The following is a 27,286-nucleotide window of genomic DNA, read 5'->3' as shown; positions in this document are numbered from 1 at the left end:
AGTTTTTTATGCAAGGTTCTATGTTCAAATCCAGGTTGGATCAAATCAAAGCTTGGCTTTTATGTCATCAAGCATAAATCATAAAAATATGTTATGACGGAAGTAAACGTCATGCAATGAATAGAATTTTAGATATTTTATATTAACTTCCAGTGCCCATTAAAAAAATTCATATCCATATCGTAAAAGATGGAACATCCACTAGATGCCTCTTTTGAAACTTTAGGTGGCTTACTACATCTTGAAGTGGTTTCTCAAATCAGTAAAAAATTACTTGATTATGATTAAAAACATGATGCATAAGAAGCATAGGAATCAAATAAGCAAAAAATGTACAACTTTGGATTTCAAGAAATCCTGATTTTCAAAATTTTTAATTCTGTTGTTAAATATGAACAAAAGCCCAAGGCGGATCTGAGGTTAACAAGCCCAATACTATAACCATTGAGGTATGATAATATGAGACCAAATTGATTGATGAAAACAATTCAACAAATTAAGATTTAAATCGCCATCTTGTGGCTTAATTAGTGTCTTGGTGTAGTGAGGTACCTTAACCAGATCGAAGATTTTGAAAGTTTTGGTTTTTTTGTAAAAGTGTGTTCTAATAAAATTATATAGCTGAAGGAGAGAATAGCAATGGATGCTACTTGTAGGATCCTGCAAGCACAGTAAAAAAGATGAAGAGGGTAGAACAAGTTGTTGAGGAGAGTGATATCTGTCCCTTGAAATGCTTTAAATGCACAAAGCTAATCTCATAACACATGGCATATGAAAGTAGCTACAATGAATTAATAGCATAGTGATGTCTGACACTCGGCATAACACTTGATCCAAACCACGTAACTGTCATCAAGCTAGTCAAGGCTCTAATTGGGATATTGATTTTCATTAAGGACAAAAGATAGTTTTGTGTAATATATGACAGTTATGTGTCAACTGGGGAGGGGGAAGTGGAGAGGCCCAGGACCCAATGTAAATATCACCTCTCTGTGTTTAGTCAGGTTGCGTCCTGACGAGAAAAAAAAAAATTCTGGGCAAGGTTAGGTGCACTCTTAGAAAATGCGCCGATCATGTCTTTCTTTTGTTTCGTACAATGACTAAATAGTTGCGATTTGCTGTTTGGGATTAAATGAGCTGGCTCTTCCTGTGAATGACGTTTTTTTTCTGTCAGAAGTGGTGTTCTATGGTGAGAAGAATATACAATTGTTGCCATTTTTTTCACTAATTTTCCCTAAATTTTTGTTCATAGCTAGGTTTTATGATTAAAATCATTTTGGGTGTGAAGCAATTGAATCTACAATACATGTATATGACGCCTCAAGCACGTTCAGCTACCAAATCTGAAACATGTACACACATTGCATGAGATGGAATAAAAAGCAGATTATGGGTGATCTGACGACATCTATTCCAAGAGAAATCTCTTTACAGTGATTTTAATGAATTTTTGTCTAAAGATAAATGAAACCTTATTTTTTGCAGCACCTGCTGTGTCTTCTCCTCCAAGCCTTGGCCTCTATAGCCCTGAATCCACACTATCACCAGGCCTTGAACGACGCCGACATCTCGGACATGCTGATGCAGCTTCTGCTGCCGTCAGATGAGTGGTATTACACCAATCATAGCACCAAGTACGCCAAGTACATCAAGTACCATGCCGCACGAATCCTGGTGTACATGGGGCTCCTGCACAAACTCGGGGGTCGTGTGGACCTGTTTGACAGGAAGTGTAAGTATGCAGATAAACATACCGGTACATGAGCTCGGCCTTATAAACTTGGGGGTCGTGTGGACCTGTTTGACAGGAAGTGTAAGTATGCAGATAAATGTAACGGTACATGAGCTCGGCCATACAATAATTTTTGACTGGATTGTTGTAGAGAAGTCTGAGTAAAACCACTCCCCCCTTCTTGGAGTCTAAGGAGAGGGGGATGGAGGTGATTTTAATCAGACTGGTTGTAGAATACCTCGATTTTTGAATACATGGACATTCAGTTATTTTCCAACTTGTATGTATTTTATCCAGGAGGGAGAATTTTTTTTTATATCAAATGCAAGAAATTAATATAGTTGTAAAAGCACAAGGAGCACTTCTTGCAGAATTTTAAATCTTGTTTTCATTTTTATAACATCTGTTTACTATAAGAAGTAACAATAAAAGTTCAGCACTCAAGATTTCATATACTCACAATTTAATGAATTGATACGAAACAAAGGAGTTGCAAAATTAAGTACTTGCATATTATGAAGAATCTACAGTATTTCAGACTAATATTTCCAGTGTGTCTACTTTTTAGAATCTGTTGGCTCAAACAATCATATCTTAATATGAAAATATGAAATTATAGAGCAAATTTAATTACGGCCTTGCTACCATTCCTTGCTAACTACCACTACCTCATCCCTTCCATCAAATGCCCCCATCTCCCTGAAAACCGTTGACTTTATACAAAGCCACACACATCATTTAGTTTTTATTTTGGACTTCAATTGAAGTTTTCTACTTTAGTCTCTCCCAAGATACTTATGCAGCACAATTCGATGATTTTTGATAAAAATAAACATACCTGTGAAAGAAGTGTAATTGAAATAGATGAGACTAGAAATATCCAAGGTAATTTCATTCACATACTGTATTATCATTTTTCATTCGGAAAAAATTCATAGGAAGGAAAACTGATTTCTTACGGAGATTTTTAATGGGGAATGTTGACATCTTTTTGTCATTTGGAAGTCACTCAGAATACCTTGCACAATTTTTTAATATCATATAATCATTCGGGTCTGTTGCAATAAAAAATTTCCGTAAACATAATGTTTTTTAGCCCTTTATTGAAACCTGATAAGCTAGAGGAGTTGTTTTAAAGGATAAATGTTTTTTCATTTTTCATCCTCGTGAATGAACATCATTTGAACCCTGAGGTGTTTACAAATATTGAGTGATTAGGCAAAATGTGAGTCGAGAATATCTTGGGACAGAGTATAGTATATATTAGAAGCTTGAATTAATATGTTACTCAATTTGCAATTTACTTATGGGTTCTTGTATTGCATAAAACAACATAGAGGAGGTCTACAATGTCAAATTGCTAGGATAAAGAAAGATCGACCCCTATGAATAGATATTTTAGAAGGAACACATGCAAGGCATTGTCGGCCAGTCAATATTGTACTAAAAAATCTAATCAAGTAGTCCATTGGATGTACTGAGTTAATTCAATAGATTAATTAGGAGATAGCTTAGGTTTTAATTAGACAAACTTTTATAGCTTTGTCTTAATTACACCGCATCCCAAATGAAGAATAAAATGAAGCAAATTAATATAGTAGACTCCACAGGAAAAAAAATGGAAGTAAGAGTTTTACTGTTGCAGAAGAAATAAAAAGGCTATGATATATATATACTGAAAATTGTGGAGTTGGATTGCTAAGAGATCACGAAATCACGGCGGCTGCAGTCTGCATGTGTATTGATTGGGGGCCTGCTCTATGGAGGCTTTAGCTGGGGATTCTGGGGCCTGAGATTTATCAGTGGTCATTGTCGGGCCATCAGGAGCGAGACCCAGATAAACAAAACATAATGACACATATTAACCTCAACGGGAGCTGATAAAACAGCCAATTGATGGCCCCAGCCACCAGTAGAAAACAGTTCCAGATAAAATAGCCTGTAAGGGGAAGTTGTTGTTGTACATTTCATTATTGGTGCTCGATGGAACTCGAGGACCATTTAGGGAATTCTGTGTTAAAAAGCCCAGTAAATGCATGGCTTTGCTGACCCCCGCAGGCTATGTAGAATTGTGAAGTTTATCTGTCTGCCATTATCTAAAAAAAGGGTTAATAATATAAGACAGGCCTTGAAAAATGTTCATGTTTGTAAACAGAGCAGATAGGGGGAATCTAGGGTGAGAGTATTGATTTATGGGTAAATTGATCAACACTTAACTAATGTGTAAATATTTTGTTATGCCAATGATGAATACCACTATTACAAACACTGAGGACCCTGTATGACCTTTACAATCATCAGTCTTTTGCCTTTTTGTTGAAGGGTAAACACTTTACTCTGCTATTATATCAGACTTGCAAGCTTGACATATGAAAGAAGTGACGTATTAATTAATGCATACGCATTCAGTAATTGAAGGTACAGTTCACATTTCTCCCGCAAAAATTAATTGTGTTAATTGTAAATTTCTCAATTTAATACTATAGTTGAACTTCGTCAAAAATGTAGAGTAAAAGACTTGTTTGAAGCAAATGACTGGAAATGAAACAAAATTTTTAATTACAGTGACTGTCGTGTTCAGTTCATTCACTTCATTAAATTTGTGGGATCAGAGAGAAACTTAGATTTTCATTTTCCATATAAGATATTGATGAAACGGCTTGAAGGGATGTTTAAATAATTTGTATGAATCACGATCGAAAAAAAGATCTAACCAAGATTTTCAAGAAAGAACCTTGATTGATTTTCAAAATCCCTAAATAAGTTTTCCAACTATTTTTAACACGATTTTCTGTTGTTGTTTTCAATTAGTAAATTTTTTTTTTTTTCAGTATTGTCGAGTTTTTTATGTCTAGAGTAACATGTCCAACTGTCCACAAAATTTTTTAAAAATTCAAGATTACAAAAAATCTCATATTTGGTCACCTTAAAGGTCAATGTCAAATGTACAAGGTCATGGTCAAGTTGATCCACAGTTACATTGGTTACCTCCCTTTCCATTAGGTTCTACAGTTTTATAGATATATGTTTTACTTTGTCACTTTGGGATACAAGAGCATCATGAGGTTTTTAGTATAATTGTAAAACTGCTATTGTGTTGATTAAAATCGTAGATTCCTACTTAAATGCTAAGAATTAATATGCGCTTAAAATCCCAAGAACCTCACCTCACATTTTCTAAAACCTTGCTTTTTTTTGTTGTTGTTGTTGTATAATTACTATATTGTACCATGACAAAAGTTCAGCGCTGCCAATTTTGTGGTCCTGAAAGTTTCAACAAAACACTAGGATTGTAGAATTAAGTACTTGCATTAATTACAAAATCTACCTTAATATCAGTCAAACGTTGTTATCTCAAACTAGATAGGACTGGTTGTAAACTTCCGAGATATCCAAGTATTCGAGATATGAAGGGTAAATTACTTAAAGTTTAAGTGGTTGGGACTTACAAATCACCTTGAGATATCCATTGTATTGGAGATATCAGTGCTCGAGATATCAAAGTTCAGCTGTATTTTGTCAGTAGTTCTTTGTCTATTTGTACTACATTACCACCCTTGCATAATTCTGCTTCTTTACTAATTGATGATATATATCCAACAGTGTACAGCAAAACTCGGTTATAACGAAGTCACTGGGACCTAATAAATTACTTCGTTATATCCGTAATTCGTTATAACTGTATAAGAAATTCATTAAATTTACATAGCTGGGGATCCAAGTTGACTTCGCTATATCCGTGAGTTCGCAATATCCGTGTTCATACTAAACGAGTTTTACTGTACAATGTAAGTGGTAACAAGATGTTTTTTTTTTATCCTTTAGTATTTATGGACACGGATACCAACTCCCATCTACAGGTCCATTCCCCGGAGGACAGCTTCATTGAGCTGATGGCCATAGGGAGAGTGGTTATGTGGAACGAGAACCATCATCTACAGGCCGCCTCCTTAGAGGGACTGGTAGCAGAGCTCATCGAGGTACATAACTAGCTGTTATGGTTTGTCGTAGGTCCCCGGGGACCTCAACTTTTGATAGATAATTTGCTATAACTGTAAAACATGGTTATAACAAAACTCCAAGGACTGGTGATTTTGATTTGATACAAACTGTAATTTGTTATATTCAATAAAATTTTTATTAGTCAGCGTTTTGATAAGGGGAACGAAACTGACTATGCTGAAAGCGTGACTTTGTTTTAACTATATATTTCAGTACATGCTTTTCACTCAAGCTGTTGTAAAAATGTGTGTGTCAAAATTGATTCAAGGATTAAAAAAATTTACAAAATCGACTACTACCTGGCGAAAATAGTAAGAGTATGTCAAGAAATTTTTCAGATCCACAAATGAGAGTTACATTTGCTTCTAAAAGGTCATATTTAATGCTTTTGTTTAATACCCAAAGAGGCATTTTATGGTCTTGGTTCCTGCAAATAGCAAGCTCTGAGAAAAATTCCAAGAAAAACCATTAAAATTTGTTTGTGCATTGATTTAAATGGAGTTAGGTAATGATGAAGTAGGCAGATGTATTGCGATAATATATACCTGTAGTAGATTTTGCATAGGAGTAAGTGCATATGAATTTATATGCTTATAAAATGTGACAGTTCTGTATCGAGGTACATGTACATTTGTTTTCATAATTCAGAGATATCATGCAACATTTTGTTTTGATACTTTACTCGACGGTTAAGGGTACCCACAAAAATCCATGAAAATTGAGCCACTATAAATGATTTCATAAAATAATTGTACCGTATTCGGTTTCTGATACCAGTACTCCAGTTACATAGACAATTAACCTTCAGTGTTTATCTACTTTCACTTTGATCTATACTTCTTATCTCCATAACAGCTGCGCGAAAAGAAAAAAAAATGAAAAAAAAAAATGTTCAAGGTGAAGTTATAGATAGAATAAGGTAGATTTTATTCCAGGAGCCTGCCAGGTAACCAGACAGATTATAATTGCTACAGACAGACACATTTACTGGAGGCCAGCTCACGGCTATTTTAAGAAAAATCAGTGAAAAAGAAATAATGCATGTAGCCGCGAGATTCTATCTGTAAATTCTTACATCAAATTGAATCAGGTTATTGAACTGGTACCTGTAAATCAAAGTACTCAAAGTACTGGAAGTTGCCAAGCTAGCTAGGAGCACAAAAATATGTTTTACAAAGAGGTTTTGAAAAAGGCAAAAATATGGAATTTTGTACTCTTAAAGTTATTAACAATTAATGCACATAGCTTTATATGTCCATGTGGTTTTTTTTCTAGTTTTAATGTTAACAAAGTGCAAAGAAGCATAACTCTAGCTGCTAAATTCCAGTGCCTGAAGGCTTTCATCATTGATTTAAATCAGTCTGGCAGCAGACCTAAGATAATTTAATTTCAGCACTCTGATTCAAGAGATATTTACAGGGAAGTCATTTAAACCATGTTGAATTTTTATAACTATATATAGTATACTGCAAATTACTTGCATGCTCAGATCAAAAACTATTTTCAGAAAATTATGTCAGTTATCTTAGATTTAAAGCTTTCATTGTGTAAAAGGTTAGCACACATTTTGACTGATTTTGGTTTATATTGCTTTGAATGATGTCTAAATTAGCTATTAAAGTTGTTAAATTTATGGAGTATGTGAAGAGATAACGAGTTGCGTAGGAGTTAATTATGTAGATTTTTTTGTGATACCTTTTCCTCCTTGCATTTAAACAGGTTAATATGTACACATCTCTTTTTAGGATATGGCAATGTTAAATATCTTGTTCTTAATTGGCAATTAATAGTTAACGATAATTTTGCGATTATTTGCAGGAGGCTGTTGGGGACGAAGTGGAAAGTTCTGAGTCGACAATGAACCTCTCTACCTCTGTCCAGAGTCTAACTACGCTCATCAAGCAAAATCAAAAGGGTGTGTTGTCTCCCTTTATTTCCCCAGCATGTTCAATGGAGTTCTTGACCGAGATCGACAAAAAGCCATTCAGGGAGCAGCTGTTAATGGCCTTGCCCATGCTAATTCACCCTGTGATCATCTTAAGACTGTTGGCTCACAAACTTTTCGGAAATATGATTCGGCGGAAATCTTCCCATAGTACTTTGGAGACAAAGTTGCGGCCACCGGAAAATCCGATGGAGGAGGTCTGTCCACCCAGGTGTAATTCGGAGAGTGTTAAATATGAACTGAAGAAAGATATAATGAAGAAGAAGAGGAATTTAAAAATTTCTATAACGAACAATAAGAATTCATCATCTGATGAGATGGAATCTCCGAATGTGTCTAGTCCTGGGGATTACGTCAAATACAATGGTGTTCAGTCCAAAAATAAGCCCACCCAGTTAGCTCTTAAAGCAATGGGTCAGAGCTTAGCCAATCCGACACAGTCCAATTCTAGTGGTCAGATAAATCAAGTGTGTGAATCCAGTAGTGGTAATGCAATTAGTAGTCCAGAGTCTTTTAGTGAAAACAAACATGAGAAAAATTCAGGTAACCATGCCAACAGATCTAAACTCTTTCATTGGTCGAGTAAGAAGCATCTGTGCAAGTCTCAAAGTAGCATGTCAGCCCCTCAGTCTGAGAATAACAATGACAGTATGGACCTTGGTTCTGAAGGTTCACTGAATTCTCCTTCTGCCGATGTTGATATAGTTGCGTTTCAACGAGAGCTCATAAACTTGCCAACTTTTGTGATGGACACTCCTGCCACTGATGTGTCGCCCATTTTCTCCCGCTCAAGCTCGGTGCCTGAGAACTTGGCCAGGACAGGAGGCAATGACCCCTCCCCAACAGAGTTATCTTCCTGCAGCTCTGAGCATCTGAACAATCAAAAGCGTAGTGCAGAAGTGTTCCCAGATACTTCCAAAGTCAAAGTGCCAAATTCACCATCCGTTATCACCATAACAACCACAGACTGGACCAACTGCCCTCGACAACAGGACATAGGATTTCAGCCTGGCGAGTCCTCCACAGACTCCAACAGTGACTCCAAAGTGGCCAATATCGAAGTGCATTTTGAGGCGCCCGCCTCCCCCATGTCTAGTGCTAGTCAAAGTCCTCAGATCTTTGAATTCCCCAGCCCCTTTGATAGCTCCAAGCCCAACAATGGCCCACCAGCCACCAGTGTGAGTGACAAGCAGTCACTGCTTTGTATCACCACCAGTGTGGCTACCACCACAAACTTCCTCATCCCCTCACCCACCACCTCAATTGCCTCCTCAACCACTAACACCTCAGTTGCCTCTCCATGGTCACCAAGCACGCATCACACCAACAATGTCAATATGCAGGTACCTACGCTTCACTAATTTGGTTGTAATGATTGTGCAAGAGGCTTATTTACTGCTGGCTTAAATGATAGCTATGTTAATGAATTACATGAAATTAGAAGTAGAGTATTGAATTGTCATATCAATGCATATTGCTTTAATTATTGCATCAAAAAAATTTGCAAATTTTGTTCATAAAAGGGATTTGAACTATTGGTATAGTACACTTTGGCAAATGTATAGTTAAAACTAAGAGTGATAACTGTGGAAATGTTAGATGTTAAAATAACCCTATTACAGAAAATGATCTTGAATCGTGCTGCACCTAATGTGGAACCATCAGATTTTAGATAGTTTTAAGTGAGAATTTTGTATTTGTTTATGCTGATAGTGCATACAATTACATACCACCCAAATATTTACTGTTGATACTTTAAGTTGCATAGACCCTTTAATAAGAAAGATAATCTTGCTAGAATTCATGCTCATGATTTATTTATTAAATTGAAATGCAATTTTTTTCAAAAATAGCTTAGTAATAAAGGCTGATACTGTTTGCGTTTAAATCATGAATTAGATTCACAAATTACAGTGATTCCATAGAATATATTTGTCAACAAATTGTGAAATCTATGAAAAATTGGTTCTTATGATTTGTATTAATTAATATTCCACAGCACCTGATGCTTAATATCATAACTAATTGTTGCTTACATGGTGCAGCATTATTGTTAAAATAAAAATCTTTGCTTTTGCTCTTTAGCATTTTGTCTAGCTACTAGCTTTATCTTTATTTTGTTGGATAGTAAATTAAATTTGGTTATAAGTTATTCAACTTCATAGATTTTTTATTGTTTTTTGTTGTTGTTTTTTTTACATTGAGATGAGACAGAATTTTATTGTTGTAATTTATTAAAGGTGATACATCCAGAGATTCCAAAGCCCCATCTAGGTGTGCTCAAGGTCATTGAAACCTGGATCAAGGTCTGTAGCAATGACCTTGACTGCAGCAGCCTTATCATCCACGAAATGCGGGATTTCCTTCGAAAGATCTCCGTTCTTGGTCTCGAGTACAAAGCTTGGTGTCAACGGATAGGCTCTTGCCTGCATCTAGAGGTAGGCTAGCTGTTTAGACAGCTGAATGGTTGTAGCCATTTTTCCACTATATTTATCTTCTTTTGAAGAAGAGCTCTGGATACAGATATAGGAAAATAATTCAATTTTAAAGCAGTTTTTCTGAATTAAAGTTTACAGCTTAAAATCATACATTTAAATTTTAAGTAGATCTGATGAGTTAAGTTAAAATGTAAACCACCCAATCTTTTTAAAACATGGTTGGGGCCAAAACACTTAGATGAATTCCTTTTTGATCTCAGTCTCTGTTTTTTACCATTTATTCCTTTCATAAAAGTGAGACTGATTGAGACCAAAAGTGAGCTCACCTAAATTTTATGGTCCGGAAGCTAGGTCTTTTAGATGTAGTAGACAATGTTCACTTGCATTATCATTACCTTGGTACCTATAATGACCTTATAATCTCAGATTTTCACTGCTTGTATCCTTGAAAATTGAAAAATTTAAAATATCCTTCAATATTATACAGTGAATAATATTACTTTTATGTGATTTTTTGAAACTGATATGTTGGAAATTGCTAGAAGCTTTATGGTAATCAGAGGCCAAAGAAGTGAAAGTGAAATTCATCAAAGAGACTTAATTAATTTCGACATTTTTTTTTTTTTTGAGCAGGAGAAGAATACGACCAAGCAGAGATCAGAGAAAGAAGATGACCCACAGAACATTCATGCGCAGTATAAAAGGGTAATTGGTATTCATTTTGGTTTTTATAACAAACTGATAAGAGTTTCTTCCCTTTTTACTTGCTTCATTGCATAGAAGTCTTAGATTAGTGTAACGTTACAGCATTTTGAAAACTAATTTCATTCAACGCTGAAGAAGCGAATGATACTGAATGGAATTGAGTCGAAAAGGTTTTTTTAAATACAAGTTAAGGTTACATTCATTTAACCTCCACCCACCCATCCCAAACCAAATTCCTTAATAAAAAATTGACTTTATAAATAAGGAAGAAAAAGTCTGACAGCCTTTAATCAGACACAAACAAGAAATTAAGAGTACAAACTAGTTATTAGAGTAAACTGTTGTTTTCTTGAGTCCATAACCATGGGTCTCCGGCTCTGTTTGCGAATTGCTTGACATCCGATATGCAGCAAACTGGATGTGAGGGGTTCAGCATGATGGATGAGGACAGAGAATTCTGTTTACAAATTTACAATGCGTGGATGTCACACCGCTGGTCAGTCTGTCATTGTATAATTACAGTAGTAGCTCCTCCGTTAGTGTCGTCGTAGTAGTAGTATTATCCATTTGTTGTTGTAATGTTTGGGGTTATCAAGGCCGTTCAAGGGTCAGGCACGGGTCTTGTTTTCTTCTAGTACACTGAAACTCTCATTTTAATTAATTAAAGAGATGCTGGGTTAGAACTCTTAAATTTTTTTTTTTTTTAATTAGATTTAGTCAAAAACAATTTATTCTTTATTATTCTCAATGATAATCAAATTTGTTGCGAAAAATTGAATGATGATTAAAAATGTTAAAGATTAGATTAACTGATGATCAAATTATCAATGAAGGAAAGGTACATTTTGTATGATTTATTTGAGGGCCTTTTTTTCAACGCTGTATTTTGTGGGAGAGAAGCAGATGAAAATGTGTTTCTCCAATCCAGAAAAGAATACCTTAAGATAGATATCAGTATATAAAGATTATTAGGATTATTGTATTTCTAAAGTGTTGATTTCTTTCAAACAGTAAAAAACTTATATCTTTTAAAAAAAATGGGTTTATTTAAATTCATGTAAAAATGGACATAATATCCAAGACAAACCTACTTTATAGCCATTATGATACAAGGTTGGGTTTTAGATTGAAGTTTTTTTTTTTGAAATAAAAAAACACCAGTTTTTTTTCATCTGATTAAAAAAGTTCACCAAAAGCAACTGGCTGCTTTGACTGTAGTCCTCTACCTCTATATTTAAGAATACCTTGAGAGCTAACTTCCCCATGTTCTACAGATGACAGTAAGTGTAACGTATCCCTTAGGCCCTAAACTAAAGTGCCATTTACACCTGCCTCTTGTAATTCAGTGTAAGGTAAATCACGGCTGATGTATACTTAATAGGTCTAGAAGTCGCACGAAATGCAGGGAGATAATTTATTTGAATGCAGGTAGAGAATGCACTGTGTGGTCTTGGGCATTCGTATAGTTACAAAATATCAGAAGGACATAAAATGCTCATAAAAACGATGGATGAAAAGTGAAAAAAAAATTAAAAGACTTCATTTGGTCTATATTATCAAAATATTTCATTTAAAGAATGTTCTTTTTATCAGAGAGTTAATAAAAAAATTTCAAAATCATAAGTAACTGAAATTACCGTAATTTTCCAAGTGTTTATAATTACAAAACCATAGAAAAGATCCTTATTGGACACATATACACAGAGGATCATTGTAAAAAAGTCTGTGAATTAATTGTTTTTATGTAATAATTAATGGCTGTGCTGATAATAGCTACATCCTACACATAAGAAGTTAGATTGGCCTCATCAAGACGGCAGGTAGCTTCTTGAGAGCAGCAGGAAAGTAAACAGACAACTGTGTGCAAGGTCTCAGTTTATCTAGGGGCGGGCTCACAGTGGTGTTTGCCGTACATATCGCCTAATTGTTGCAGTGGGGCACACAGGAGCTGCTGATCAGAAGAAGGGGAGCTAATTCTTCTTATCAATTTTTCTCGAGTTTTATGTTTCTTACCGATGACAAGTTGAATGATAAAAAAAAAGAAATGAAAAAATGTGAAAAATCTTCAAATATTTGTAAAATGTATGAACTGGATGGAGATTTTACTTCAGGAATGGATCATCTTTCTGTGTTTTATGAAATGGAAGATAACTGTGATATGGGATTTAAGGAGAGTTCTGTTGGTAATAAGTTTCACGAAAAAAAATGACACTTTATATTGTCGTTACTTTTGAAGTGAAAATTATATAAAAATATTGTGAAGTGGGTCTTTTAATTGTTTTTAGTTATTCCAGACTGTGATGGAATCAGCATTACATCAAAATCTTTGAATCTGTGTTCAGAATTTGTGTTTCCTTTCAAGATAGAGACCTGTTTTCTGTGAGGAACATTGAATTTAATGACTACGTTCCCACAGCCTCTATAATGAGAGGAAATATATAACAAGAGGCTTCGCTTTATGATGCAACTGTCTTGATATAATATGAAAAAAGGCATCCTAATAGAAGGATCCATTATCTGACAATGTCTGTTACCGGCAGTTCAAATGGTGTCAGCAAGTTAAAAGCGACTCTGCAAAGAGGCAGCCACTTTGGAACCTTCTCGCAGGGAAACAACGTTTTGTTGTCTACAAGCAACATCTTGCCATGCCCCACAGTGGATCTGAAAATTCCCGTTACCCTCACTGTCAGTATACAGTCTCTTCAAGGCCCACTCCAGATGACCTTTGACCACTGGTCACCAAATCCGGATGTCGTTTATCCGCATTGTAACTCCATCATATCCACTTGGTGGAATATTAATTCGCTCAAATTCTACTTTGCCACCCATCATCCGCATTATCAGTACAAGGTCGTGAGGAAAGTGTCTCTGAAACCATTTGATAAACTTGTTCAGGACTTTGCTAAGGCTGCTTGTCGCAGAAAAATGTTTTGGTTACCAGACATTGATAATCTGCATCGCAGACAAATCGGACAGGTGAGACTGTGTTAGGTTGCAGCAGCCATGAAACTGTCTTTAAAAATCCCACCCAGCACATTTTTCCTTTAAATGTAGACCCATATACCTTTTACAACCATTTTAACAAGACCTTGGACTTTCGGTACGAGGTGCTATCTATTTCTTGCATTATACCAAATTCAAAATGACGCTGGTTTCAAGTGAAATACACATATATATTTCGTAGTTTTAGCTCAAAAGCCAGCCAAATCGTGTTGATTTCAAAGAGCCATGGCTGAGTGGCCAGTAATGAAATAGACAGGCCGATGTCACCAACTACCCAAAGTCCAAGATCTTGTTAAAATGGTTCTATTTATCGAAAGATAATTCTTTTTAAAAGCTGTCAACTTTCAAAGGAAATTTTTACAATCATTATTACAATTACTGGAATTTATTTGAACTTAAAAAAAGGGATTGCAAATTCCTTTTGTAGTGGTGAAGGTGGGGAGGGGGGGGGGGGGACAAAGTTAGTGGAAAAAAGTGATATCACTTATGTTTTATCTCATTGACAAATGTGTAAAATTATACAATCATGGAAGATGAAGATAAGATTTAAGGAATAATTTAATGTACACGTGTGTTCCATTCAGTTGTTAGTTATTATGTTGTATATTACTGGATTAAATAAGAGGATATAAAAGAACACTGATGGAAATGTGATCGTGGGTGCATGTTTCTCTTTCAATGAAACCCCGTTACAACAGCTTGACAAATCTGTACAGAGAATCTTTGTGTTCCTGTATAGATTATCTGGGTTCAGTTATAATTGTGTGATTCAATCAAGTCTTTGTGATCAATAACGGCAATAATGAGATTGTGATACAGCGGAGAGTTGCACAGAATTCGGGTAGCTAGACCACATTCCACGGAAATTTTTTCGCCATTTGTCATTGTCTTGCGATTTGCAATGGGTGCAGCCATGGAATTTTCTTAAGGTTTTCATACCTCCAGCCTCAAAGTATATTTCTTCATCATAAAAATGATATTTTTCCTTCAAACTTTATAAATAAACTGAAATGAAAAGAAATTTATTGTGGTACCCATGCATTTTAAAAAGTTACTGCAAATTTGTGCACAATTGATTTAATGGAATATATATACAAGTTGAGATCAAATTTAAAAAAAAAGATGTTTTTTAGTGCATCGGTGGCTGGAACCACCTTACCTATATGTACCAGACCTCTGTAGAACTTCTATAAGCCCAACATTTCGTTGAATAAATGATCATAATATTACATGTATTGCTAGAAGAATTATAATGAAATATGTCTTAATAAAAAGCAAATTTATGGTAAGAATAAACAAAATTTGAATAATTTAGAATTATCGAGCATGGCTAAGGATAATAGCTTGTTAAACGTCATTCTCATAGATTTCCTTGTATTATTTGAGTTTCAAACTCAGGACAATATAATAACTAAAAGAGAGCCTATTAATTATCAACATACAACTGTATTCATGCACTTTTTAACAACATTGAAAGTGAAATATTATCCCTAAGCTAATTAAATTGAATTCTAAATACATAATATATATGGAAAATGCTTTTTGTATTTTTATTTTGAAAGGATCTCTAAGAAATTGAGTAGCTACAAATGCTGCATCAAATTATATTGCTCTATAAATATTTGATCTACTTAATGACATGGATGAACAGGCAGCCTCTGACATGTTTATAAGCCTGATGTATATAAACAAGACATGTGGTTCTGAGATAGAAACTGAAAAAAACTGGGTGCATATCTTAATTACCCCCAAGAGGACTTCTATAGGCTATTATATGTTTCCAAAACCAACTAGGGTAAGGTGTGTTGCGTGGGGACAGAGGGGGAAGGGAGACTCAATCAGGTCTGTCCCAGTTTTGAACCTTTGTTTTTTATTGAATTTTGAAAAATATGACAAATTCTGATTGATTTTCGGCAATGCAATGTAAATTGAGTAGATGTAAAAACCTTTGATTTCCCTTAAATCTTTGATAAAATTTCATACATCAATGGCAACATGTTACTAAGATGCATTGACCGCTGAAAGTATTATTTCATCCCAGGCAGATATGTCACGGTTTATGTAAACTTATAAACTATAGGACTCAAAAAGGCTCGATAGGGCATCGGGGAAATTCAGTTTCACTTAAACGGTATTAGCAGATAAAGGCAATATGATCAAACAAAAGAACGAGAGAGCTTTGTCAACTTATTGTTGATTAAGGAGATACTGAGACGTTGTAATGTTCAGAGTCCTGAAGGAGCTCCTCTGGCTTTGTTTGTATGACCGAGGAGGCAATCCGTTCACTGGATCAATATCCAAAAAGGGGGGGGGGATGTTTGAAGCCTTCAATCCCCCATACAAGGTGTAGCGACTGCACTGCAATCTCGACTATTTACGGCTCCATTTTATGACCAGTAGACACTTGCTTCTACCGGTGTTGCATGTTTGTAGTACTATTGAGACTGGACCCGATACGGATCTTTTTGATGTGGATCTGCCATATGCTCCAGACAGGCTGCTCCTGGATTCTTTGTGTGCTGGATTTTCTTCTTTTTTTTTCAAATAAGATTTGGGCAATTTTGGGGGAAAGATTGAACATACAGATTTAATGAGAGAAAGGAGATATTTATAGACTAGGATTGATAATTGACTGGTCTCCTTTATTGAAAGAACTGAAATTTCTTACTCAATTTGATAGTGATAATGATGATTGAAGACATGTTGAATGCATTGTCCCTTTCATTAAAAAAATAGTTTAAAAAGGAATGCATAAAGAAATGGATGATTAATGATTGGTTAAATTTTATTTCATATTTTTTGTACCTTATAGCTCTTTTGTGTTGGATAATTTAGCTGTCTTTTTAAAAAAAGTACAGCTTACAGCACAATTTAGGCCAGACTTCATCATACTGTGTGAATTTTGGATTTAAATTATAACAACTTCTGATATGAAGTGTATATATATATGAAATAGGCTTGTGTGTCTTGAAGGAATATATAATACAAAACGTTAATGGGAAATAAGTGCATGCACTAGCATTGTTGTACAATTGTATTCAAAACAAAAGTTGTGCAATGGCTCGATCTAATATACAATGAGCATTATGTGACCTATTAACTAGTTTCCCCAGTGTTGGATCGGATTTAATTCTTCATGGATAAAATGTTTCATAGTGTATATTTTCAAAATGGATGATATTCTACCAAAAGATGATACTCAGGTAAAAATTAAAAAAATAACAAAAACTTCTCATAAATATAAAACATGTAATGATAATAATGTTTGATAAATACTTCAAGTGGATTTCCCTTACACACCTAAGTTCTTGTATTCAGAAGTACATATATTTTTCAGATCAAGTATTTTCAAGTGTCTTTAGCTTTGAATAGAGTTACTGATTGGGAAAACAAATGCTTGGTTAACCCATATTGTCACCAAAACTGACTTAGTTTCACACTTGATGTTATTGGTATGTATTAAAAATAGTATGGGGTGATATTTTCCTCTTCAGAGAATCTGCTACTCTGAAGTGTCGATGTTAATGTTGTGCCAAAAACCAGTTCGCAGTGACATACAACACTTTATCGCTGCATCTGCGATGGCAGCTTTAACACTAGATCTTATAATGATCTGTATCTTGCAGAATTATCTGAATACCAAGTCTTTAAAGGGTGTTTTAATTCCTCCAGAATGTTGTCTTAATTGGGAAAGTTCAGGAGAAAACATGATCTCTAATTAGATCTGATTAAAAAAAAGAAGAAGATTGGAGATTAAGGATTTTGGACGTTTTAATTGTGGGAAATTTAGATGTGTTATTTTGACTGTGTATTCTGAAACTTGTGGTTTAATTTGTTCAAAGACATACGTGTTGCAAATTTCTTTTCTCTAAATAAAAGGATAACTGTTTAAAGATGTATTAAATAGGCTTATAATGTTTTTGAGACTGATTCCCTTGATAAAGATATCAACGTAATACCACAAGGATTTCATGTTATAGAACAGTGTTCGTGATTGATGTGGTTAACAGTTTATTTTGAATCAGATTCTCCTCCTGTGTTTGCTTTATCAGACGTTACGACCCCCTTCAACTTTTATTAACTTCTTGAAAGGCACACCTGATGTGGTCACCCATTGATACAAAAACTTTTGATTACGGCAAATTTACGACAATTTAACGCCACATTTCCTGAGGAGATTCTTATATACTGTACCCATGAAGCGCACACTGCTGAGATTTTGGGATATGGTAATTTATTACTTTGTCAATAAATGAAGAGTTGACACATTTTAAAAATGTAGTTAGCAATTCATCAAACATGACATAGGCTCTTGACTCTGTTTACAATGAAATGAGGGACCGTAAAGATTTACCTGTGACTCGAGGGACATTCTACAAAGAATATTGGTTCAAGTAAAAGGAATGTCATGATCCGTAAAGATATATAGAAAGACTACTTAAAGTTCTGTTGTTTGCATATCATATTTTAGAATCCCTGAATTTTGTTGATTTTGCTCAAGAGTTTTCATAACCATTTATATTAAACACATCTAATAATTCAACCTGCAAGTTTTGATAATTTGAATTGGGTTTATATATGAAATTATATCCACATGCCTCGTGATTTTATACAAAATTACAATTAACAATGGAACTGTGGTTATTAATTCATCAACCAGGTATCTGTTTGTAGAACAGTAAAGAGTTAACCTTTAGTCAAAATTTTGAAAAAGGGTTAAAATTAAGTTGTTACTTATAAATTGGTAGTACATGTACATATATTAAAGTCATAACTTTGAATTTGACCAGAAAAGAATAAAATTTTATCATGATATGAGGATTTTTAAAAGTGCAATATGAGGCCACAAAATATTAACACTCTTCCATAATTTCCTCAGTGAATTTTAGGCTTATATATTGCCAAACGAAGATCATTGAGATGCTTAAACCAAAATGTATTTTTTTTTTCAGTTGCAAAAGTTGGTGGTAGGTGGTGAGTTGCCATGCTCCAAGGAAGACGTGGCGACACTGGCCAGCATCCAGCTCCATATCGAGGAGGCGTGGCCAGAGGACAACCTCCCAAACTACACCAAGTCCGACCTCGCACTGTTCAATAAGAAACTCTTGGACTCTCACAAGTATCTGTCCAAGACCCCTGACCCCCAGGAGAATCTCCGAAGGCGCAAAGAGCTTATCCGCAATAACAGGGCCCTCAGGATCACGCAGAGTCGCCGTAAGGGGAGGCTAGTGCGTCAGTTGACGTGCGTCAGCGACCATGATGAGAACAGTCATAACGAGGTTGACCTGTCCCAGTTTCTACCCCCAGACTTCACCACCTCCAAGAAAATACGCTATATCATACAGGTATGTCTGTGGGAGGTTGCTCCGTCACCTTTTGAATTAGTCACCTAACTATCTGCGTCTTTTGTTCTTATCATCATCATCATTATCAGCCCATCTGTGCTTAGTGAATTTGTGCATAATCAATTTCTTGATAAAAGTTATAAATGAGTTTGTTTAGTTTGTTTTTGTACAAATTTTTATTTCTTTCAATTTTGCCTTTTGGATGGGTGTGGGATGGGGGGGGGGGGTCTATAAGCAATCTCCTTTATGAGAATTAAGAAGAGTATATATATATGACTGGTTTATAGTCTTGCACTCCTTTACCATGATATATGGCTTGTTTTCATGGAAACAGAAAAATGGAATTTTTCTATAATCCAGGACATCAGACTCTATCCTCCAAATGAATACACCAATAACAGAATGAAAAATAATCATCAAGAACTTAATGGACTCCATCCGATTCTAATTGCCTGTCATAAAAAAATCAGAAATCTCTCATTTTCGGATTTTGAAAATAATTACTAAAGACCACTGTATTACAATGCACCAATTACAAAGCAAGAAAAAATAATAATGGTACAATCTTATACGTGAATTCAATCATAAATTGTATTGATTAAATGGTTAGATTGTAATCGCAGTTTCGTGTCGTTCAATGTATTATTGTCAATAAATTTAATCATACCTGCCTTGGAAAACGAGACAAAGATGAAATTGAAAAAAAAATATTGCAACAACAGGATGTCCGTTATCATTTTTTATCATCAGTCGACCAATGTGGGACCGAGAATGAGTTTCCGTGTTTGTGTTTTCCTTTGGCAGGAAAAACAGAAGAAGTTGTGGCATGCTCCGTACTATGACAGCGAGATGAAACTGAAGCAGCAGTATATTAAGATCTGTAAGAATCTACCAGCCTTTGGATGTAAACTGTATCAGGTCAAAGAATTACTGCGAGGGAATGCCCAGAAAAAGGTGAGGTGGCCCAAGAATGTCTTAAATGAACTAAAAGTTGTCCACAAATTTTGTCAAGTCCGGGAGCTACTGGGTGGAAATCAATGCTCAGGAAAAAGTAAATATAATTATTTCTGAAAAAATATAAGATTTAGTATTCTAAAATATTGGCAGAAATGACTTAAAACGGTTTCAATATAAACTAGGTTCTGGGGGTTATTGAAAGGAAAAACTAAAAATACCCCCCCCCCCCCAAAAAAAAAATTATAATTGGTAGAAAGGGAAAAAGTGCAAGGAATAACTGAAAAAGGTTAATTTATAGGAAAAAATGGGGGCCCTAAAATAAGAAATAAAACAAGAATTTTAGGAACATTCAAAGGCTTAAATGCTTTTTGTGTAGAAAATAATCGATTTTCAAAATATACTATTAAGAACATCTTTTTAATTGAGTAAAAGTATGGAACACCCAAATAGGAGATATGATAAACTGTGAATGAGTTTTTACATTGGTCATTTTCTTTGTTTCTTTTAAAATGTTACATTGCTATTTTGTCACTGGATCAGGAAGACATTTCAGGTTAGCGTGGCAACCTACAGGCCTCATTTATGAGAATCACCATAGGTATCTATTACACTGGTATAAAGAAAACAAAGTCAGTAATAGTAGTTACAAATGATAAATTGTTATCAAAATTGTTTAAGGAACTCATTATTTATCAGTACAGAGCACACATATAAGAACTAACCACTGACTGCATTACAATCCCTGTAACAGCATAATTCAGCTGACGAGTGCATCAAGTATACATTGTATCACCATTGTGTAATATGTCATACTGATAAAGTCCCACCACCGCAGCAATACCTTACATTATCGAGAGGCCCAATCCAGCGCTATGTAGGTATGATGTAGTGCAGGTTGTTCGTAAAACTTTTACAACATATTTATTTCGGTGGTATCCCAGCCTTATCAAGGCTAATTATGTAATCAGAGGAATGGCGATGAAAAACATTCGCAATTAAACTGTTGTTAATTCTTTCGTTTCCTCACATGATGTTTTTCTGTCAGTCTTCAAGTTCTTCATAAAACTGATTACATTTGTCAGATTTTGTCAGATCACCCTTGAGATGATGAGGAGAAGTGAGGCTCGGCCTTGGATTTATCAAGTAGATTATTTGCATTGTTTTGATGATGAGGAAGGGGAGTGTAGAATCATTTTAATTATGGTTGTTTCGGTAGATAATAATCACTTTCAAATTCTCCCAAATAAAAACAAAAACATTTGGACCAAAAAATTTAGTTCTATCTCATTTAAATTGTAGTAATGTATAACTCACATGTTCATTTGTGTAGCAATTAAGTATGAACTGGTAAATTGACTGTAGAATGTTTTATTAAAGAATTGAATTATTTTTTAAGTTTTATGAGTATAACTTATGTTCAATCTCTGCAGGCTGTTGCACAAACAGCAAAATAATTTTTCCTTGGAATTCAAAGTGTGTGGGCCAATTCACAAATATAATTCATATGTATCTTGTCATAGAAATTATACATTATGATGCAGAGTATTTAATTTTCATTTGCAGAAAAAAAAAACCTTTTGTAACAAGTGATATAAAACTTTGATCATTATTGAATGTGTTATTTCTTCGTTGTGTAGATTGCCCGATTGCTCGGTGTCAACAATGATAAGATCATACTTCTGGACAGCAAGACCAAGCTTCTACTGAAATCCCAGAGTATAGCCGAACTGGAGGTGTGGAACACTGGATCAGGAAAATCCCATGATGGCCTGGTGCTGGAATTCCGAGGTTCCAAACCGTGGCACCTCACCATGGCCTCACAGGAGAACCTCAAATCCGTCACAGCTATTCTGTTTGACGCCCTCGATATGGACGGAAGATTTCTGAATAACGGCACTCTACGACGGGAAAGCTTCGATTTTGGTAGAAAAACTTTGACTTCAAATTTTTTTCTTTACTGCCAATAAGTAGGGACTTTCTTCTTGAAAAGTAGATTAAGAAGTAATGTTTCTTGTTTTGTAATTTTATTTTGGTAAATTACACCACAACATGTACTAGAAAATTATGAATTCTCCTTCTGGAATCTGCATGTATTTTAATAATCAAAACAAACTGTTACTTGATTTGTTGAAATTATGTTGCAGATTCTCCCATTAACTGTGTTCATTACACTAAAAAGATAAGAATAATTTACTTTCTCAGTTTCTGTCTAAAATATATTGAATGAATGCCTATTCATTGTCCGTACTTAGATTTCCATCGTAAGCCCCCCATACTGAAGCCCGCGACAGACAGAGGAACCAAGTACTCCCAGGAGCTCCAGAATCTACAGAAGATGCTACACTTCCCAGAGGAAGTGGCCCTCCTGCTGACCGAGACTGAGCACGCTCTGTTCACCTGTGTCCCGCCCGCCCACTACATCCGACAGGTGACCACCGACATCTCCCGGGGGTCACTGGTCTACCACAAGGTGTCCAGCGTGGAGGACCTGATACAGAGGTTTAATGAGGTAGTTGACTAGTTCGTGTTGTAATCAGAAATGGTTCAGTGGTTTAATGAGGTATTGGACTAGGTCATTCTTCAAAAATATTAAAGAATGTACCAATAACTATATGATTTCATTCATATACATGAGAATCAATTTTTATGGATATTGTGAAATTGACATTTTTGGTTACATACAAATTTGTGGACCATTTTGTGACAAAACCATCGTCCAGATGAAATTTGATAAGATCAGGAGCAAGGAAAGTTTAGAAATCAAGAAAAGAGGAATTCTTATTATTGCCAACAAAATTTACTGCCAGTACTTCATGCACAAAAAATGTGATAAAAGAAAAATATTGTTAGCTATAATAATGTTATAAATTTATTAGGTCAGCTCTTGGGTGACCCAGCTCCTGATAACCCAGCCCACTCACGAGGACCGTAAAGCCATTCTTTCCTGTATTGTCAGGCTAGCGTTTTACTGTTGGTGCATCGGAAACTTCAACACCACCATGGAAATAGTCGCAGGGCTCAAGTAAGAATCTATTCCAATAGATGCTCTGTAAAGCTGGGATGGGATATTTCATTTAATGGGTTGTATCATGTCGTGTTACACAGGCAATTGTGCTTCATGTGAATTTCATGTTAAAAGAGCATTTACATGAATTTTACATGAAATTCCCATCAAATAAATTTCATGGGATATTTTCGTACACGAATTTCATTGAAATTGTTTGTAAGGCTAGATATTACAAAAGCATATCATATACAATTCTATGGAAATCTCAACACATGCATGAATTTTTAGTCATCAAAATATTGACTCTGTCAGGTCAGACAAGTTGAAGCCGTTTTGGCTGTCTATGGTGGATGAGGATCTTTCGACCTTCAACTGGTTGTGTGGTGCCCTGATGTCCCGGGAACTGACCGATGAGTACCGCGAGGCGGTCAGCCGCTCGCTGGATATCCCTGACTGTAAGGTGGTGCCATTCTTTGGGGGGTTCCTGCGGGATCTTCGATCTCTGTTCATCAATGTTCCAAGCATCATCGTCTTGCCCTCAGAGGAGAACCAATCATTAGAGGTAAATTGACATGATGTGAAAATTTTCTTGCTGTGAAATCCATGGTTTTAATTTGCAGCAGAGGGATTTGGTATATAAATCTAACCTACTGGTAACCCCCCTATGAATGTTCATCCCATGAATGAATAATCTCAGGGTTATGTTTGTCTTACAGTTTGTACTTAAAAAATGATTGACTAAAAAGTATTTTCAATCCGTGATATTATGTTGAAATGCACAATATTTAAAATTTTAACAGTCCACAAAATTTGACTCTTACAAATACTCAATGATTGCTCTGCCGATACTAGTACATGTGTATTTCACACAAATATTAACAATTATATGTCATTTTGCACGGTTTTCCTTTTTCATACAGACTGAAAATTTAGTGTTATGTAGAAAAAAAAGATATTATTCAGATTATCTTTGAATTTAAATAAAATGACTATATTTTTGTTTCCATCTTGCAGTTTATCTCTGATTACAATGGAGAGGACCGGTTTATGACACGGATAGGTGTAGGTGGACTGATCAACATGGACAAGCTCAAGCAGACGCATCACGTCCTGAACGACATCGCGCTGTTTCATTATCACGCAAAACAGCAGATTGAGTCTGTCAACAGCAGGTCAGAGGAAATTGAGTTCTCTCCCTTGAACAGAGTTTGTTTTTTTCAGATCTATTAGAGATAGAGTTATCATTCTTGCATTACTCTTCCAAATTTTTCCAAGAAAATGCAATTGATGCGTATGTACTGTGCTTTTATCAATTTTGGTGGATATTAGTTCTCCTGCATTAACAAAATAATTTAAAATGAAAATTTGTCAGCAATAGGCCTTGTGATACAAATTTTTGTCACGTTTCATAGTTTCCATGGATAGACTCAGCAACAAATACATGAGTCAACGTGTTCAACAAATATAAATGATATCACAGTATTCCAAAAACTTTTTAAGGTCATGATAACCCATAAATCTGTATCTGCTTTTGATAGATGTATAGAGTTTCGTGAAAATTAAAATGGTATACAATGTACAGTGTATTTGAAATCATCACATTATTACAATAGATTAAAATCATTGACAGACCAGGCAGCTGTTTTGATTTCGAAAATGATGGGGACAGTGACTATGACCTTGACCTAGATTCCTACCAGCCCATCCGCCCGGTCTTCAGCGAGCATGAGGTGATGATCGTCACTCCAAAGATGGCCGCCCTGAGTCAGCACCAGCTGCAATGCATGCACCACGGGAGCACGGTGATTCACGTGGATAACGACAGCAGTCGATCTTGCATGTGCCACCTGAGGCTGGAGATCGACAATGCCACCCTCTCCTGGCACCGCCCAGCCTGGAGCTCACTGGTGGGGAACACCTGGTCGTATCCAGATTACGGTCAACGAGGGGAGTCAGAGTCCGCCTCGTCGCAAGTACTGTGTTCAAGGTCAGCAAATATAGATGGGACTTATTCATAGAAATTATCAGACAACTAATATAAATAACAAAAAATGTTATTTTGATACATACAATTTGTTTAATATCCATTTCATTTGAAGAATTTTTGTAGAAATAGTAAAATGTATTTGTTTTTGTTACTATTTTTCAATCATAATGTTTGAATGTCCTCTAGGTATTCAAATGGGCAGGATGTGGATGACATGCTGGAAGATGGGTACATTGATCTCCGCCTGGTGAAGGCTGTGAATTCTGGGGTGGAGGAATCCATCGACATAGCTGCACTCTCCAAGAGGTATTGTCTGGACGGAATGAACTCTCGCCAGAACGTGATATCGCTTCTGTACGGAGTGGGGCACTCAGAAAACAGGAAGCTGTATTTTATGGCCCCCTACAACATGGCCAAAATCTGGTTGACGGGACTACGGAAAATTATCAACGCCTTTCAGAAGATGCGATGGCAGACGGACAAGCGGATTCAGCACCTGAAGTTTCAGTATCTACAGTTGTTCTATGAAGGAGAGAAATGTCAGGGGCCCACACCTGCTGAAGCCATCAAGGTAAAGAGAGAGAGAGAGAGAGAGAGAGAGAGAGAGAGAGAAATGTCAGGGAATTTTTCCTGTTGAGGCCTTCAAGATAATATCACAGTTTAGAGTGATTATTTCATTTGTTTGTTCATATGTTTCATTTTTAGAACATTTCATTCATGTTCAAAACTTCATCTGTATTGATCATACTGGGCTATCAATTTCTCCCTTTCTTGAGCTATCGACTCTTAAAGAAGAGAGGAAAAGGTATTTACACACCTTACTGTAATATTATGCATTTGAAATTTTGCAGCTTTCTATTTCTTATTGAAAAAAATAAATAAGGCCAGATTTGTGAAGAAACGGAGCAAAATATCTTTATATATTATTGCTTATCTATGATTACCGTGATACGTACAGTATCAATGATATAGTGATCTTTGATATGCTTCCAATATACAACTTTTAAAAATGCCTTGTTGAGATTTTTAAAAAATTGCGATGAAAGCACCTGACTTTTTTGCAGAAAAAAAAATAAATTGACTACATAATGAAAGAAGAAAAGTAAAATTGTGTAAAAGTGGAATATCACTGGGATGTATGAGTAAACGCTGGTTCTCCAAAAAAATTTTGATTCATAGTTCCCCCCCCCCCTTCCCCTCCAAAAAAAAGATTGCTCTATTGACAGAGTTAAACAATTTAACTCTGTTCAGGTGCTATAAGAAAGGTTTATCAAGTGCCATTCTGAAAAAAAAAAAAACATGCAGAGTTTCTAGTTAACTAGTGGTTGGGAAGAAAATCTGAGTCATTTGATAATTTTATTTATGTGTATAAAAAATATAAATATCAATAAATTTGAGCCAAAGAATAATGGGTAATTGTAAAAAATATGGCATTGGATACCAGAGAAGTAAAAACAATATTGATTTTATAACAAGTCATCTGTTTTTTTAAAAACACAATAAACAATGTTCAATCACATCTGTTACAATTATTATCCAATGGATCTGAAGAGTCTTGTTTGTTTCAGTTTTTGACATCCTTCAAATAATATCAAAGCTGGGTTTTTTAAAATCCAAAAGCTGTGATGATTAATTTATTTAACAGTATGTCAATTCAATCATTATATAAGGAATAAGGAATCATTCTTTGAGTGTTATGAGGTGATAATTTTGGTCGGGGCGTGATCAAATCCAATAAAGCCTGAAGGGCTTTATGATAGATTTGATCACGCCCGACCGAAATTATCACCTCATAATATTCAAAGAATGATTCCTTATTACTTATATTTATATAATTTTAAACCATCGTTCAACTAAATATTTAAATATAAAAAAGCAAACCCCGCTGGCACCTCAATTTGGCGTCATTTGTATTATGGGTTATATAGTACAAAATCGATATGTAGTGTTATCACAGGCAAAGACACTGGAAAATGTAAATATATTTTGATGTACATGTATCAATTTTGTGCATCTCTATATTTGAGCTTTTCATTTTTTTTTTAAAACATAATAAAAACTAAATTATTTTCTCAGGACATGTACAATGGAAAGGTATGCATAGAAAAAACTAATTTTAGCTATGAAATAATTTATAAGCTGTGCTGCTTCAAGAGCTCCCATTG

General features: G+C 35.2%; 1 protein-coding gene across 6 annotated transcripts in view; it reads left to right on the top strand.

Moving 5' to 3' along the window:
- LOC128179624 (1-phosphatidylinositol 4,5-bisphosphate phosphodiesterase epsilon-1-like) overlaps window positions 1-27,286 on the top strand; it is a 117,184-nt gene that overhangs the window by 61,594 nt on the left and 28,304 nt on the right. For all 6 annotated transcript variants that reach the window (XM_052847119.1, XM_052847122.1, XM_052847120.1 and 3 more), the window contains 14 exons: window positions 1,486-1,732; window positions 5,558-5,712; window positions 7,553-9,022; window positions 9,920-10,117; window positions 10,751-10,822; window positions 18,778-19,170; window positions 19,975-20,124; window positions 21,765-22,050; window positions 22,380-22,636; window positions 23,004-23,149; window positions 23,447-23,696; window positions 24,149-24,306; window positions 24,765-25,121; window positions 25,308-25,692. In XM_052847119.1, coding sequence (XP_052703079.1) covers window positions 1,486-1,732; window positions 5,558-5,712; window positions 7,553-9,022; window positions 9,920-10,117; window positions 10,751-10,822; window positions 18,778-19,170; window positions 19,975-20,124; window positions 21,765-22,050; window positions 22,380-22,636; window positions 23,004-23,149; window positions 23,447-23,696; window positions 24,149-24,306; window positions 24,765-25,121; window positions 25,308-25,692 — 4,524 coding nt within the window. The remainder of the gene's footprint in view (window positions 1-1,485; window positions 1,733-5,557; window positions 5,713-7,552; window positions 9,023-9,919; window positions 10,118-10,750; window positions 10,823-18,777; window positions 19,171-19,974; window positions 20,125-21,764; window positions 22,051-22,379; window positions 22,637-23,003; window positions 23,150-23,446; window positions 23,697-24,148; window positions 24,307-24,764; window positions 25,122-25,307; window positions 25,693-27,286) is intronic.

Source organism: Crassostrea angulata, chromosome 4, assembly GCF_025612915.1.
Source record: "Crassostrea angulata isolate pt1a10 chromosome 4, ASM2561291v2, whole genome shotgun sequence".
Lineage (NCBI taxonomy): Eukaryota > Metazoa > Mollusca > Bivalvia > Ostreida > Ostreidae > Magallana > Magallana angulata.
This window is presented reverse-complemented; position numbering and strand designations above follow the sequence as displayed.